The 16,161-nt window shown below is 47.9% G+C and overlaps 2 protein-coding genes across 8 annotated transcripts in view; both read left to right on the top strand.

The window, feature by feature from the left end:
* The window catches only part of AGBL2 (ATP/GTP binding protein like 2), a 55,825-nt gene extending 53,694 nt beyond the window's left edge, over nucleotides 1-2,131 (top strand). For 3 of the 4 annotated variants that reach the window (XM_030828638.1, XM_030828637.1, XM_030828635.1), the window contains one exon: nucleotides 1,377-2,131. In XM_030828638.1, coding sequence (XP_030684498.1) covers nucleotides 1,377-1,550 — 174 coding nt within the window. In that variant the 3' untranslated portion in view covers nucleotides 1,551-2,131. The remainder of the gene's footprint in view (nucleotides 1-1,376) is intronic. The other variant, XM_030828636.1, reaches the window with a different exon arrangement.
* Nucleotides 2,132-14,198: 12,067 nt separating this feature from the next.
* Nucleotides 14,199-16,161, top strand: part of MTCH2 (mitochondrial carrier 2) — a 51,397-nt gene continuing 49,434 nt past the window's right edge. For 3 of the 4 annotated variants that reach the window (XM_030828879.1, XM_030828878.1, XM_030828877.1), the window contains exon 1: nucleotides 14,199-14,499. In XM_030828879.1, coding sequence (XP_030684739.1) covers nucleotides 14,413-14,499 — 87 coding nt within the window. In that variant the 5' untranslated portion in view covers nucleotides 14,199-14,412. The remainder of the gene's footprint in view (nucleotides 14,500-16,161) is intronic. The other variant, XM_030828880.1, reaches the window with a different exon arrangement.

Below are 16,161 nucleotides of genomic sequence, written 5' to 3'. Positions count from 1 at the left end.
GATAGGCTTAAATAAAGTCAAATTAAAGAGAGTTTCAGTCCTGACAGACTAATCAAGAATGAGCTTGTCCTCTTTCTTCACTTAGCATTCATTGCTGGAAGCCTATGAGAAGCAAAAACCATATCCCAGAACTGAAACATACTAATTAGGTTGTAACATATAACCATGAATTCAGTTAAATCCAGCGTAGTGGATGAATGTTATCCAAACCTTTATCTTCATTTTCTTAAAAAAAATTTTTTTTTGAGACAGGGTCTTGCTGTCGCCCAGGCTGGAGTGCAGTGGCGCGATCTCGGCTCACTGCAACCTCTGCCTGCCAGGCTCAAGCGATTATCCCACCTCATATTTTCTTAAAATTTATAGTGTGATACTTGTGTAACAGAGATGTGGGTATTTAACTTCTATAACATGTCAGATAAACATAATTGAAAGAAATGAGGCCATCTGCCACCTTGACAGATTGTTTTTCTCTTTTTTTGTGTAATGTTTCTAGACAGCTTATAAAATTCAGTCCTTCTGCTTTTGGGGGCAATTAAAATGTTGCCCATGTTGGCCGGTGTGGTGGCTCACGCCTGTAATCCCAGCACTTTGGGAGGCCAAGGCAGGAGGATCACTTGAGGTCCGGAGTTTGGGACCAGCCTGGGCAAAATGGCAAAACCCCATCTCTACTAAAAATACAGAAAAAATTAGCCGGGTGTGGTGGTGCACGCCTGTAGTCCCAGCTCCTCGGGAGGCTGAGGCAGGAGAATTGCTTGAGCCCAGGAGGCAGAGGTTGCAGTGAGCTGAGACTGTGCCATTGCACTCCAGCCTGAGCAACAGAGCAAGACTCCATCTCAAAAAAAAAAAAAAAAATGTTTCTCATGTTGACCTTGATTTGGCTAAGGGACCAGGACAAATGCTCAATTCACCTCTGTTCTATAACAGTGTCAACTACTTTTATATTTGGGGAAGAAATGCAAATACTTCTTTTTTTTTTTTTTTTTTTTTTTTGAGACGGAGTCTCGCTCTGTCACCCAGGCTGGAGTGCAGTGGCGCAATCTCGGCTCACTGCAAGCTCCACCTCCCGGGTTCACGCCATTCTCCTGCCTCAGCCTCTCCCAGTAGCTGGGACTACAGGCGCCCACCACCACGCCCGGCTAATTTTTTTTTGTATTTTTAGTAGAGACGGGGTTTCACCGTGGTCTCGATCTCTTGACCTTGTGATCCGCCCGCCTCGGCCTCCCAAAGTGCTGGGATTACAAGCGTGAGCCACCGCGCCCGGCCAGAAATGCAAATACTTCTTACCAACTCCTTGTAAAGCCAACCTCAACCCTAACTACATCTTTAGAAATGGCAAAATAAAGTGAATTCAACTTTTTAAAATCTTATTTGCACAGAATAAGAAGCCAGGCTTTACAGTATCATGCTCTCCAAAGAGAACCATAAACTCCAGCCAAGAGCCAGCTCCAGGTATGAAGCCAAACTGGCCTAGGAGCAGATATCCTGCCACAAAGAGAGGCTGTGCTGCCATGGCGGCATACCCATCCTTGCACATATACACATACCCCTAGGTGAGCCTGGGCTGTGCCACACAGGCACTTCATCAGGGGTTTTGAGATTAGACACATTTTGTAATGGGGGAGATGTATGACTGGGAACTGCATTTACTCGTGGTATACTGTGTTGTGCACTCATGCACTGACCTTACACTTCGTCCTTATACTGTGGGCATGTGGTCAAGATGCATACCTCATGAATTCAACTACTTTTTCATAAAATGAAATTTTATTATGATGTGTAAAAATGCTTTATCAGAAACTGAAGTGTGTTCTCATGGCGCACTTCATGGCAGCACAGATATACCTCATTTTAACCAATAGATATTCTCTCTAAAATTATGTGCAAATCAATTTTTAAAAATCAAACTCTATGTTAAACACATTTTGGGAGTGTGCTATAATAAAAAAAAAGTGTTGTGTCAGAGCTTCTAGTGACGGTCAGTCCTACCGCTGTATGTCAGGTTTGCTCAGAATGAGGTATTCCCACATAGAAATAACAATGCATGTATTATCCAGAATTTAATGTTACGTATCTTATGTTCAATGAGGTTTTGTAAATTTTTTAGCCTGATGATTAAAATTCTTTCTCTCTAGCCAGTTGTTTCCTTTGATGGGTTAACTGCATACTTTTATGTGAACAGATATTTTTTATCCGCCTTTTCTTTCCAATAGCCTCTCCTGAGCACCAAGCAAAGTCGGCCAGCTGCAGCCTGTCATGCCAACACGCTGGAGTCATTTACGGGGGGGGGTCACTCCAGCTCATGCCAGGAGCCCTATTTTGACTACTTTTTTTCTGTCACATGGGATTGAAAGTTTTCTAGCACATTTTTCATTATCACTTTTAAACTTTCAGCCACCATCACTACCTGGATTACTAGTGATTAGAACCACATGACAACACAAATTTTATTGCAATCCCAGTGTGGGAGTATTTTAAAAATATTTTAGAACAGTTTTAGATTTACAGACAAATTGAGCAGAGAGTACAGAGAGTTCCTAGGTGCAGCTACCCTCAATCTGTGAGTCTTTTTAAGGGGAATATCAGCCCATACTTTTTTTTTTTTTTTTTTTTTTGAGATGGAGTCTTGCTCTGTCACCCAGGTTGGAGTGCAGTGGGGCAATCTTGGCTCCCTGCAACCTTCGCTTCCCTGGTTCAAACAATTCTCCTGCCTCAGCCTCCTGAGTAGCTGGGATTACAGGCGCCACCACCACACCCGGCTAATTTTTGTATTTTTAGTAGAGACTGAGTTTCGAACTCAGGCCTTGCTGGTCTCGAACTCCTGACCTCGTGAGCCTCCCACCTCAGCCTCCCAAAGTGCTGAGATTACAGGCATGAGCCACCACACCTGGCCCCCATACTCTTTATATAGGGAGTTTGCAAATGGCCTTCTTCTATGCCGTACCTTACATACATCCTAAAACTATTAGTCAGCATTTTAAGTATCTAGAAAGCACCCAGCCAAAACCCCACTTTTTATTCCCAAAAGGATATCCTTAAAGGACAAGTCCCAAAAGCAAACCTTGCTTGAAAGTTGTTCAGAAATTCAGCCAGGCGCTGAATTCACGCCTTTGGGAGGCGGAGGCGGGTGGATCAGTTGAGGCCAGGAGTTCAAACCAGCCTGGCCAACATGGTGAAACCCCCGTCTCTACTAAAAATACAAAAATCAGCAGTGTGTGGTGGTGTGTGCCTGTAATCGCAGCTACTCTGGAGGCTGAGGCAGGAGAATAGCTTGAACCCAGGAGGCAGAGCGTGCAGTGAGCCGCCCGGCCTGTGAACATGGTTTCTTTTGAAGCCTTACTCTTTGGACCACAGGGCCTAATGAAGGTCCTATCACCATCTAGTGGCAGCATATCTTTGTTTTTGGAGAGATGACAACATCTCTTGAAAGTGAGATAGGCCAGGCATGGTGGTTCATGCCTGTAATCCCAGCACTTTGGGAGGCTGAGGCAAGTGGATCCCTTGAGCCCAGCAGTACGAGACCAGTCTTGGCAACGTGGTGAAACCCTGTCTCTGGCAAAAAAATACAAAAATAGCCGGGTGTGGTGGCACATGCCTGTATTCTCAACTACCCTGGAGGCTGGGGTGGGAGGATCACTTTAGCCCAGGAGGTGGAGGTTGCAGTGAACTGAGATCATGCCACCGTACTCCAGCCTGGATGAGGGTGAGACTCTGTCTTAAAAAAAAAAAAAGACCAGGAGCGGTGGCTCATGCCTGTAATCCCAGTACTTTGGGCTGAGGTGGGTGGATCACGAGGTCAGGAGTTCAAGACCAGCCTGGCCAAGATGGTGAAACCCCATCTCTACTAAAAATGAAAATAATTAGCCGGGCTTGGTGGCAGGGGCCTGTAATCCCAGCTACTCGGGAGGCTGAGGCAGAGAATTGCTTGAATCCGACAGGTGGAGGTTGCAGTGAGCCGAGATTGTGTCACTGCGCTCCAGCCTGGGCAACAGAGCAAGAGTCCTTCTCAAAAAAAAAAAAAAAAAAAGATGCATTGAGCAGTGATTGACTTAGGAACTATGGAGAATGCACTGATGCATAAGATTCCACTCCTGCCCCTGTGTTTAAAATCTAGATGGAGAACAAAGACTAGTAGGCAAAACAAAGCAGTCAGATGTTTTGCTAGGTTCAGAACACTGTAGTGAGTTAAAGAGCCACCAATGTGGCATTTAGAACACCTGAGTTTGAATCCCACAGAGGCTGGGGGCGGGTAGGTATGGGGCAGTTGCTTAATAGCTCTGCATTTTTACTACCTGACCTTAAAAGTGAAGTGTCTGTCCAGGTGAAATGATCTGTAAGTTCCCTTCATTTGACCACTACTCTTAGCTGTTGATCATACATTGCAATAATGTGCTTTAAACAGTTTCCCTTTTCAGCCTGAGCTAGCTAGGTCTTCTCTCCCTCAATCTCTGGTCTTTGGGGAAACAAGGTCTCTTTGGTTTCTCTGAGTACAGTTCTTCTCATCTTGTTGCTAATCAATTTTGATACATGCTGGCCGGGCGCGGTGGCTCACACCTGTAATCCTAGCACTTTGGGAGGCCGAGGCGGGCAGATCACCTGAGGTCGCGAGTTCGAGACCAGCCTGACCAACATGGAGAAACCCCATTTGTATTAAAAATGCAAAAAATTAGCGTGGTGGTGCATGCCTGTAATCCCAGCTACTCGGGAGGCTGAGGCAGGAGAATCGCTTGAACCCGGGAGGTGGAGGTTTTGGTGAGCCGAAATCACGCCATTGCACTCCAGCCTGAGCAACAAGAGCGAAACAAGGTCTCAAAAAAATAAAATAAAATAAAATAAAATAAAAAAGATATATGCCATCTCTCCTCATAGCCCCCTGAACTGCCTATTCCTAGATTATTGGATTTAGTGACCAGAAATCACATGAATAAACCCCTTCACAGCTCCAGTCATTCCCCTTTCTTTTGGCTTCATTTCTTCCCCAATTCAGTCCAGACTCCAGGGTTCATGACGTCAACCATTCTCTTGCCAGCACCCCAGTGTCCTCACCCTCTGTCCTTCTGCCACATCCACCTGGTAGTTCCCCAACTTTGGACCAGCCAGTCATCTCAGCCATCTGTCTTCTCTACTGTACCCAGGCTGCCAAGATGGCTTCGGGAAAATATGCCATCGAGTGGACCTGGGCCAGCACACAAGTATCTCCTTCAGCCTTGGAAATTTATCTTCTGCTTCTGAAACTGAAGTTCCCGCACCTTTCCCCCTCCATGGCTATTTCACACCTCCATTTCAAGTCTCGTGCTCCCTCTCTGCTGCCACCTTCCTCCAAGCAAACAGCCACACTAGTGAAGACTGGTTCAGACGCTAGGCTCCCGTGAGGCAGGGGTAGGAAGATAACTTCAAACAAATTCTGAAGTCTCTTTGGTAGGTTTGTTTATGTAATGGCATTGGCAAATCAGAACATTTTAGACATATTATATGCTTGAACAAATGAATAAATGTGTTGGTGTTGTTGAAAGCCAAGAACTCATTATTTCTTTTCTTTTTTTTTTTTTTTTTTGAGACAGAGTTTCGCTCTTGTTGCCCAGGCTGGAGTGGAGTGGCACAATCTCGGCTCACTGCAACCTCCACCTCCTGGGTTCCAGTGATTCTCCTGCCTCAGCCTCCCAAGTAGCTGGGATTACAGGTGCCCACCACCACGCCCGGCTAATTTTTTTGTGTGTGTGTATTTTTAGTAGAGACAGGGTTTCATCATGTTGGCCAGGCTGGTCTTGAACTCCTGACCTCAGAACTCCACCTGCTTCAGCCTCCCAAAGTGCTGGGATTATAGGCGTGAGCCACCGCACCTGGCCAGAACTCATGATTTCTAAAACATGTATATGTCTGAACATACACATGTATGTATACACAAGTATGTATGTGCATATGTGTATGCATATTCATATATGTAGATAATGTGTGTATGTGTATTCAGCTCTATCTGCTAAAAAGGGCTAAAATCAAATACATCCCATTAGCAATAAGAACATTTTGCACTGAGATCTTGGTCTCTAATACATTCCTCACTAAAAGGAATCAGGGTTCATTAGACAAATGTCTGGGGCAATGTAGATATGAGATGAGGAGCCTGAAACACTGTGTTATGTCAAAAAGTAAAAAAGTGCTGGGGGCGGCCGGGCGTGGTGGCTCACGCCTGTAATCCCAGCACTTTGGGAGGCCGAGACGGGCGGATCACGAGGTCAGGAGATCGAGACCACGATGAAACCCCGTCTCTACTAAAAATACAAAAAATTAGCCGGGCGTGGTGGCGGGCGCCTGTAGTCCCAGCTACTGGGAGAGGCTGAGGCAGGAGAATGGCGTGAACCCAGGAGGCGGAGTTTGCAGTGAGCCGAGACTGCGCCACTGCACTCCAGCCGGGTGACAGAGCGAGACTCCGTCTCAAAAAAAAAAAAAAAAAAAAAAAAAGTGCTGGGGGCGTCACAGGATAAAGGAACCAATTTGAAGGAGCTCCCACTGGCCAAATCTGGGATATTAGGGCACCAAAATGATTAAGGACATTAATAAACTATAACCCATTGAGAAAATAGGAATCATGAGTTCATATCATGAGAGAAAAAGAGAGGAAGAGTGCTCTTGTTTAAGAAGAATGAAGCTGAGGTCGATCGTGAATGTAGAAGTAGTGCTGCAATTGGGAATTCATTATTTTGCAATTATTGTAGTAAAATGGATCAGGCAAGAAGTACCTATGGATGCAAAATTTAGGAGGAAACTTGAGGAGCAAGATATTTGCATGGTTTTTTTTTTTTTGAGATGGAGTCTTGCTCTGTCGCCAGGCTGGAGTGCAGTGGCACAATCCTGGCTCACTGCAACCTCTGCCTCCCGGGTTCAAAGGTTCAAGCGATTCTCCTGTCTCAGCCTCCCGAGTAGCTGGGATTACAGGCGTGCACCACTACGCCCAGCTAATTTTTGTACTTTTAAATAGACACAGGGTTTCACCATGTTGCCCAGGATGGTCTTGATCTCTAGACCTTGTGATCCGCCCGCCTCGGCCTCCCAAAGTGCTGGGATTACAGGCATGAGCCACCGTGCCCGGCTTTGCATGGTTTTAAAGTGTCTCCACTCAGATTGCTTATTAGTTAGAAGGGTAAAAGTAGTGACTGTATAATAGGGCAATTGGACACCACCTTAACCGTGTGATTGTTTAGGGGCAGATGGACATTCCGTGCCCTCTGATGGAAAGCCTGAGACGAACGCATCACTTAAGTAGTATTCTGGTTGGAAATGCATACCTTGAATCTAATCATGAAAAAACATCAGATAAAACCAAAATAAGGAACATTCTGCCAAAAAGAATCTAGACTCTGGCATCAGGATGCCTGGGTTCAAAGGCTTTATGACCTCTCAAAGATTCAATTTCCTCATCTGTAAAATGGGAATACAAACAAGACCCACTTTTCAGAACTGTTGGGAGGACCAGACAAGAAAATGTACATAATGCACTTAGTAGAGTGCTCTACACACAGAAAACACTCGGGAGTGGTGAGCTGGCATCACTCTTGTCCACCTTTACTTCTGTTCCGTTCCTTTGTTCTATTTTTTTGAGACAGTCTTGCTGTGTCACCCAGGCTGGAGTGCAATGGCACCATCTCTGAGCACTGCATCTTCCACCTCCGAGGTTCAAGTGATCCTTGGTTCAAGTGATCCGAGGTTCAAGTGATTGTAAGCCTCAGGGAGCTTACAATCATGTAGGAAGGTGAAGGAGGAACAGGCACATCACATAGCAAAAGCAGGATTGAGAGAGAGAGAGGGAGAGGGGAGGGGCCACATAATTTTAAATGACCAGCTCTCATGAGGACTCAACTATCACAAACACAGCACCAAGCCATGAGGGATCCGCCCCCATGATCCAAACACCTCCCGCCAGGCTGCCCCTCCAGCATCCATGCTCATAATTCAACATGACATTTGGACAGGGATAAATGTCCAAACTATATCGGGGTTTTATTTTTAGTTTACACTAGCAAATTATCAAACCTTAGGAGAGGACTGTGGAAACCCTGATTTATAACCAGTTGGGCATAAGGGTCTTTATAAAAGGGAGGCAGGAGGATCAGACTCAGAAAAAGGACATGTGAATGATGTAGGATTTATGCTCCTTAGTTCAGCTAAATCCAGGTTCTTGTCTCACGACCAGGAAAAATTAGGCATGTGGCCACATTGAAGAATAGAATTTACTAAACGAAGGGAAAGCTTTCAGCAAAGAGAGGGGTCCTACAAAAAGTTTCCACTTCACAACTGAATACCAGGGCTCCCACACATGAGCCGAAGAGGCGAGGCTCCTCTCCAGCATACGGCACGAAATCCCAGTAGCTCAACCCTGATCCCCCAGTGCGCATTCGGGCATGCCCACACAAGCCATGGGTAGTATCAGAAAGGCAACACTCAATTGGTTAAAAGGCATTATTCAGAGAGAATCAACAGGGAAGGGGCGAGCAAACGAGGGCAGAAGATCTCCCTGTGGGTTGCAGGTTTCATCTGGAACCAGCAGTCCCGTCTTTTAGCCTTCAGGCTGTTTTAGGCTTGAAGGTGGGGTTTTCACCAAGTACCCTTCCCTATCTGCCCAGGCATTTGTCTGCCTCCTGCCTCTATCGTGAAGACAGAAGAGGTTGAACTGATGCCCTTTGAAGTTGGAGGAAGTGGCCAGAAGCCAAGGAATGCAGATGGCCTCTGGAAGCTTGAAAAGGGAAAAACACAGTTTCTCCTCTGGAAACTGCAGAAGGAATAGCGCCTTGGCAACACCTTGATTTTAACCCTTTAAGACTCATTTCAGGTCAGGCATGGAAGTTTATGCCTGTAATCCCAGACTTTGGGAGGCCAAGTCGGGTGGATCACCTGAGGTCTGGAGTTCGAGACCAGCCTGGCCAAAATGGCGAAACCCCGTCTCTACTAAAAATACAAAAGTTAGCCAGGTGTGGTGGCAGGCCCCTGTAATCCCAGCTATTCGGGAGGCTGAGGCAGGAGAATCACTTGAACCCAGGAGGCAGAGGTTGCAGTAAGCCAAGATTGCGCCACTGCACTCCAGACTGGGTGACAGAGCGAAACTGCATCTCAAAAAAAAAAAAAAAAGACTCATTTCAGGCCGGGTGCAGTGGCTCAGGCCTGTAATCCCAGCACTTTGGGAGGCCGAGGCAGGCGGATCACAAGGTCAGGAGATCGAGACCATCTTGGCTAACATGGTGAAACCCCGTCTCTACTAAAAAAAAAAAAAAATTAGCCGTGCGTGGCGGCACATTCCTATAGTCCCAGCTACTTCAGAGGAGGAGGCAGGAGAATCGCTTGAATCTGGGAACAGAGGTTGCAGTGAGCCGAGATCGTGCCATTCCACTCCAGCCTGGGTGACAGCGTGAGATTCCGTCTCAAAAAAAAAAAGAGCCATTTTGTGATGAGCTTTGGTGTGCCAAAAAAGAGATAACTATTTTTAAAACGACACCTTCTCGAAGGCTGGATGCCCCGACTCACACCTGTAATCCCAGCACTTTGGAAAGCCGAGGCAGGCAGATCACCTGAGGTTGGGAGTTCGAGACCAGCCTGACCAACATGGCAAAACCCCGTCTCTACTAAAAATAACAAAAATTAGCTGGGCGTGGTGTTGGGCGCCTGTAATCCCAGCGACTCAGGAGGCTGAGGCAACCTCCTTGAACCCAGAAGGCGGAGGTTGCAGTGAGCCAAGATCATGCCATTGCACTGCAGCCTGGTCAACAAGAGTGAAACTCTGTCTCAAAAAAACAAAAACAAAAACCTTCTCTCTTCTTCCTCTATCAGTGTTGCATGTGAGGCTCAAAACTATTTTGCTACCGGCCTAAGGATGAAGAGCACAGGGATGGAAAGAATCTAGGTATTTGGTAAGACTCTTGTGTCACAGCCTCATCCAACTCAGAAGGCTGCTTGTACTCAGGTCTTCCTATACGGCAAAATAAATATAATAAATATATGCCGGCTGGGTAAGGTGATTCATGCCTGTAATCCCAGCACTTTGGGAGGCCGAGGTGGGAGGGTCACTTGAGCACAGAAGTTCAAGACCAGCCTGGACAGCCTTGGACCAGGTTAGGACTATGAGAGGGGCTTGAATTTTGCTAAGAGACAGGCCCAGTTAAACGACAGCCAGTCTTTATTCTGGCGATCACAAGATATAGGAGTAACTTTCCCAATTACTCCTATAGATAACATCACTATTGTACAACTTAAGATTGGCCTTTTACGACGTTTTTCAATTACTTGAGTTTTTTTGGTCTTTTTACTTTTCTCCTTTTTGTGGAAAATGGGGTCTTGCTGTGTTGCCCAGGCAGGTCTCAAACTATCCTCCCACCTCTGCCTCCTGAAATGCTGGGATTACAGACGTAAACCATCACACCTGGCAGAGATAACATCACTAACATAGAATCTAAGATTGGCTTTTTGAGATGGTTTGGTGGCTACTGACTCCACTCAGACCCACCACTCATGACATCTGGTCCTCTGGCCTCCATCCAGAGGCTGTCGAGGACTGTTTTCTATACCCCTATGATTTCATCCCCAGCCAGTCAACATGCCCCATTTGAGCCCCCTGCCCACCAAAGCATCCTTGAAAAACCCTCGCCTCTGAGCCCTCGGGGAGAGTGATTTGAGCAATAACTTCAGTTCTTCCACATGGCCCGCACTGTGTTAATTAAACTCTTTTTTTTTTTTTTTTTTTTTTTTTTTGAGAAGGAGTCTCGCTCTTTCACCCAGGCTGGAGTGCAGTGGCGCGATCTCGGCTCACTGCAGGCTCCGCCCCCCGGGGTTCACGCCATTCTCCTGCCTCAGCCTCCCGAGTAGCTGGGACTACAGGCGCCCGCCACCACGCCCGGCTAATTTTTTGTATTTTTAGTAGAGACGGGGTTTCACCGTGTTAGCCAGGATGGTCTCGATCTCCTGACCTCGTGATCCGCCCGCCTCGGCCTCCCAAAGTGCTGGGATTACAGGCGTGAGCCACCGCACCCGGCCATTAATTAAACTCTTTACTGTAATGCCACAGTCTCAGTGAACTGATTTGTCTTTGCAGCAGGCAGGAAGAACCCACTGGACAATTACATGATCTGCCTCCCAAGTCAGACCGCCTCCCAGTCCAGGAGACCTTTTTTTTTCTTCAAGACAGGCTCTTACTCTGTCCCCCAGGCTGGAGTGCAGTGGCACAATCTCGGTTCACTGTAACCTCTGCTTCCCAGGCTCGAGCAATCCTCCCACCTCAGCCTCCTAAGAAGCTGAGACTACAGGTGCAAGCCACCATGCTCAATTAATTTTTTTTTTCTTTTTTGCAGAGACGGGGTTTCACTATGTTGCCCAGGCTGGTTTCAAACTCCTGAGCTCAAAGCAATCCACCCAAGTGCTGGGATTGCAGGCATGTGCCCTGCTCCCAAGAGGCTTTTAACTGGTAAATCCATTCAGCCTTCCCTGGGCTTCATTTTTTTTTTTTTGAGATGGAGTTTCACTCGTGTTGCCCAGGCTGGAGTGCAATGGCATGATCTCAGCTCACTGCAACCTCCGCCTCCCCGGTTCAAGCGATTCTCCTGCCTCAGCCTCCCGAGTAGCTGGGATTATAGGCGTGCATCGCCACACCCGGCTAATTTTGTTTTTTAGTAGAGACGGGGTATCTCCATGTTGGTCAGGCTGGTCTTGAACTCCCGACCTCAGGTGATCCGCCCGCCTCAGCCTCCCAAAGTGCTGGGATTACAGGCGTGAGCTACCACGCCCGGCTTCTGGGCTTCATTATTGACCTCTTGGAAGCTTTTGACATATTGACTATCCTTTCTTTTCCCAAACTTTTCTGTTCTAGTTCTGTTTCCTTCCCAATTAATTCTGCCCTTTTTGACTTCTGTTATTCCTCTCACCACTGCAATATGGGTGACCAAATATAACCCATCTTAGGGTCATCATACTGAACTGTATCAGGGAATGGCATTCAGATCATAGTCTTTGTGACTGGCCCCACTCTGAGTTATGCAGTGCACAGCCTAGGCAGCTGTACATAGCACCTCTCACCTTATCTGTTCTGCTGACTTCAGTTACCTGTCCTCTGCAGATTCTTCCCAAAACCTTATCAGCAGCTTCTGCCTTGCACCATTGGAAAATATTATGGAGCAGACTGAATCCCCCAACCACCCACCCCTGGCAAGAGGCTCTGTGCCTCCCCGTGCTCACTAGCATCAGTGGGACAAGGCAATACTATTTGGCACCATCAATGCACAAATCCAAGAGTAAAGAATCCAACCAGGTGTGGTGACTCACACCTGTAATCCCAGCACTTTGGGAGGCAGGTGGATCACTTGAGTTCAAGAGTTTGAGACCAGCCTGGGGCAAACATGGCAAGACCCCATCTCTACTAAAAATACAAAAAAAATTAGCTGGGCATGGTGGTGCACACCTGTGGTCCTGGCTAATTGGGAGACTGAGGTAGGAGGATTGCTTGAGCCTGGGAGGTGGAGGTTGCAGTGAGCCGAGATCACACCACTGCACTCCAGCCTGGGTGACGAAGAGAGACCCTGTCTCAAAAAAAAAAAAAAAAGAATCCCCTGCTAAATAGTCTCTCTGGCTCAGCTTTATGTTTCTAGATTCAGTTAGAAGCAACTTGTTTCTTACAACTTTATTTTTTATTTATTTATTTTTTTGAGGCTGAGTCTCGCCCTGTCACCCAGGCTGGAGTGCAATGGCACAATCTTGGCTCACTGCAACCTCCAACTCCCAGGTTCAAGCGATTCTCCTGCCTCAGCCTCCTGAGTAGCTGGGATTACAGGCACCTGCCATCACACGCAGCTAATTTTTGTACTTTTAGTACAGATGGGGTTTTACCATGTTGGTCAGGCTGGTCTTGAACTCCTGACCTCAGGTGATCCACCCACCTCAGCCTTCTAAAGTGTTGGGATTAGAGGCGTGAGCCACCGTTCCCAGCCAACATCTGTATTTCAATATAAAGTTTTTTAAAAAACCCTTCCCAATGCATAATTTCACTTAATGCTCATAATAACCCCGAGAGGTAGACAGTAGTGTTAGATTTAGATACAAAAACTGGAAATTAAAGAGGCTAAAATGACAAATGGATGCAGTGGAAAAGCCAGGATCCAAATCCAAGTCTTTCCCCTGCAGTACTTCACTCTGCTCCAAGCTCAAATTCACCAAATGTTGTTTGATAGAACACATGAGCTGGAGCTGAAGGAGCAGGGACAATGCCTTTTTCACTTTTGCCTCTGATAGCCTGTAGACTGGTAGGCACTGAAGTATTTGTTCACTTGCGCAATAAATATTTATTGAGCACCTCGTATGTGCTGGGCACTGAAAACACAACCGTGAACAAAGGTTGTCACGGTTCCTGAACTCTTGGAGCTTTCATTCCAGTGAAGGAGACATAATTTCAGTGATAATGCGACGACGGGGCACAATGTGGGAGAAAAGAAGAGGGAGGTGGCCAGGTGCGATGGCTCCTCACTCCTGTAATCCCAGCACTTTGGGAGGCCAAGGCGGGTGAATCACGAGGTCAGGAGTTTGAGACCAGGCCAACATCGTGAAACCCCGTCTCTACTAAAAAGACAAAAATTAGCCGGGTGTGGTGGCGTGTGCGTGTAATCCCAGCTACTCGGGAGGCTGAGGCAGGAGAATCGCTTGAACCCGGGAGGCGAAGGTTGCAGTGAGCTGAGATTGCGCCACTGCACTCCAGCCTGGGTGACCGAGCGAGACTCCGTCTCAAAAAAAAAAAAAAAGAAAGAAAGAAAAAGGGGGAGGTAATTTTAGAATGCTCAGAGAAAGTTTTTCTGAGAAGATAACATTAATCAAACGAATAAATGAATGAAAAGCCACTGGCTAGCGGATTACTTGCTGTACTTATTTAGAGTTTGTCAGCCACGAGACTGTTACGGCTCTGATGCTGAGTATCTTTTGAACCCTAAGTTGATGATGCCCAAAGGGCAAGTGCAGAGGTGAAGCATAACGAAGAATCCTTTTCAATTTCTTTTCAGTCCTCTGACCTTGCCTCAGCCGTCAGGGTCACACTCCGCCACTGCCACTCCCATTCTTCTGTTTCCGGACACTCGCGGCCTGGAAGCGTATGCGCAAGAGAAACCGTCATGCCTGGTGAAGGGCGAGAGCCCCTGGCAGAACGCATGCGCCTCCGTCCCGTAAGCCCCGCCCCGACCTCAGCGCCCCCTCGCGAGCGCCGGCAGTTTCTCGGGGCGGGACGGGGGGGCGGGGACTGGGCGGAGAGGCGCGCGCTGGTGCGTGCGTGCGTGCGTGCGTGCGTGCGCGCGCGCCGCGGGCGGGCCAGTGAAACCGGCGGCCTTGGCACGTGACCTAGGACCGGCTCGCCGGGTCGCTTGGTGGCTCCGTCGGTCTGTCCGTCCGCCCGCGGGTGCCATCATGGCGGACGCGGCCAGTCAGGTGCTCCTGGGCTCCGGTCTCACCATCCTGTCCCAGCCGCTCATGTACGTGAAAGTGCTCATCCAGGTATGAGGCGTCGCCGCTCCCTACCCCGCCCGGCGCCCCGTTGGGTCGCTGCTGCTCCGGGCGCCGGAGGATCGGCTCAGCCTTGCGGGCCCTTCATGCTCCCGAGATGCCGCTGCTCCTCCGCCGCCCTTTCCCTCCCCGCAGGGACGGCTTCCTCAGTCCCGCGGCCCCCGGGCCTCGCCGAGCCCTCGCCTCGCCGCCCAGCGCTGAGGCCCACTCCTCCCTTTGCCAACCGCCACCCTGCCCTGCCCTGCCCGGCGGATCCTCTGAACTTTGGTTCTTCTTCCCTGAGGTGGATCCTGGCCGGTCGCCACCGAAGGCTTCCGAACCCTCCCTCTCGCCCCTCCGAAATTCACGTTCACCACGACTCCCCCCAAAATCTCAGACGCAGAACACGAAATACTCAGTTGAAGGCAAATGTGAAGTTAGGTGGGAACCAACATTTTATTTTTTATTCCTTTTTTTTCCTTTTTATGCTACTGTTACTACTGCTTTTCTGTTCCGAGGTTTTCGCACCAGATACTCAGAGAAACACAAGGAGCTCATTCGGGAGTGTTAGTGAAGGGGTTGCTCTGTCAGATTTCGGAAGGATGCACTGAGCGCTTTCCAGCAGCAGCCCATGTGGCTCCTGACAATGAAAACCACATTTGTCGGCGCTGGAAATTAGTGAAGCTGAGTTTCAGCGAGTTTAAACATGGGAGTTAGTTTCTAATCTGCTGTCAAATAATTATTACATGGTATTTTATATTCACATGCAGGTAGGCAAGTAAGTGATAGACTTAGTGTTTCCAATTCCTTTGCTATATCCCTGTAATGGGCAGGTCATTCTTTTTTTTATACTTTTACTGAGAGTTGACATAATTACCTCATGCACTGTGCCTAGGAATGGAACAGTTTTTAGAACCCCTGTCTCACCGTCTACTTTTCTGTAAAAAATAGGCAAGACACTAGAGAGGGGCCGGGCGCGGTGGCTCACGCTTGTAATCCCAGCACTTTGGGAGGCCGAGGCGGGCGGATCACGAGGTCAGGAGATCGAGACCACGGTGAAACCCCGTCTCTACTAAAAATACAAAAAATTAGCCAGGCATAGTGGTGGGCGCCTGTAGTCCCAGCTACTCGGAGAAGCTGAGGCAGGAGAATGGCGTGAACCCGGGAGGCGGAGCTTGCAGTGAGCCGAGATTGCGCCACTGCACTCCAGCCTGGGGGACAGAGCGAGACTCCGTCTCAAAAAAAAAAAAAAAAAAAAAAGACACTAGAGAGGGCTACATTTCTTATTCTTGAGTTGTTGGGAATCCAAATTATTTCTTGCTGAGTAGACCGTGTGAATTCAGATTCCATATGTTAAAGTCTATTGCAAATAAATTCTTTGTACCTAGAACAAAGACTGATTAAAATGTACTGTAATATCTCAAACAGAATTGGCACATTTGGGGCTAGATAGCATCGGAGATGACAGCATGTTGCAGTATATCTAGTAAGAACCCTCGGGGCCGGGTGCGTTGGCTCACGCCTTCTCAGCACTTTGGGAGGCCGAGGCGAGCGGATCACGAGGTCGATGTTCGAGACCAGCTTGACCGACATGGTGAAACCCCGTCTCTACTAAAAATACAAAATATAGCCAGGTGTGGTGGTGCATGCATGTAATCCCAGCTAGTCGGGAGG

This window comes from Nomascus leucogenys, chromosome 15 (assembly GCF_006542625.1).
Source record: "Nomascus leucogenys isolate Asia chromosome 15, Asia_NLE_v1, whole genome shotgun sequence".
Classification (NCBI taxonomy): domain Eukaryota; kingdom Metazoa; phylum Chordata; class Mammalia; order Primates; family Hylobatidae; genus Nomascus; species Nomascus leucogenys.
Note: the sequence above shows the minus strand (reverse complement) of the source record. Positions and strands in the feature narration are given on the sequence as shown.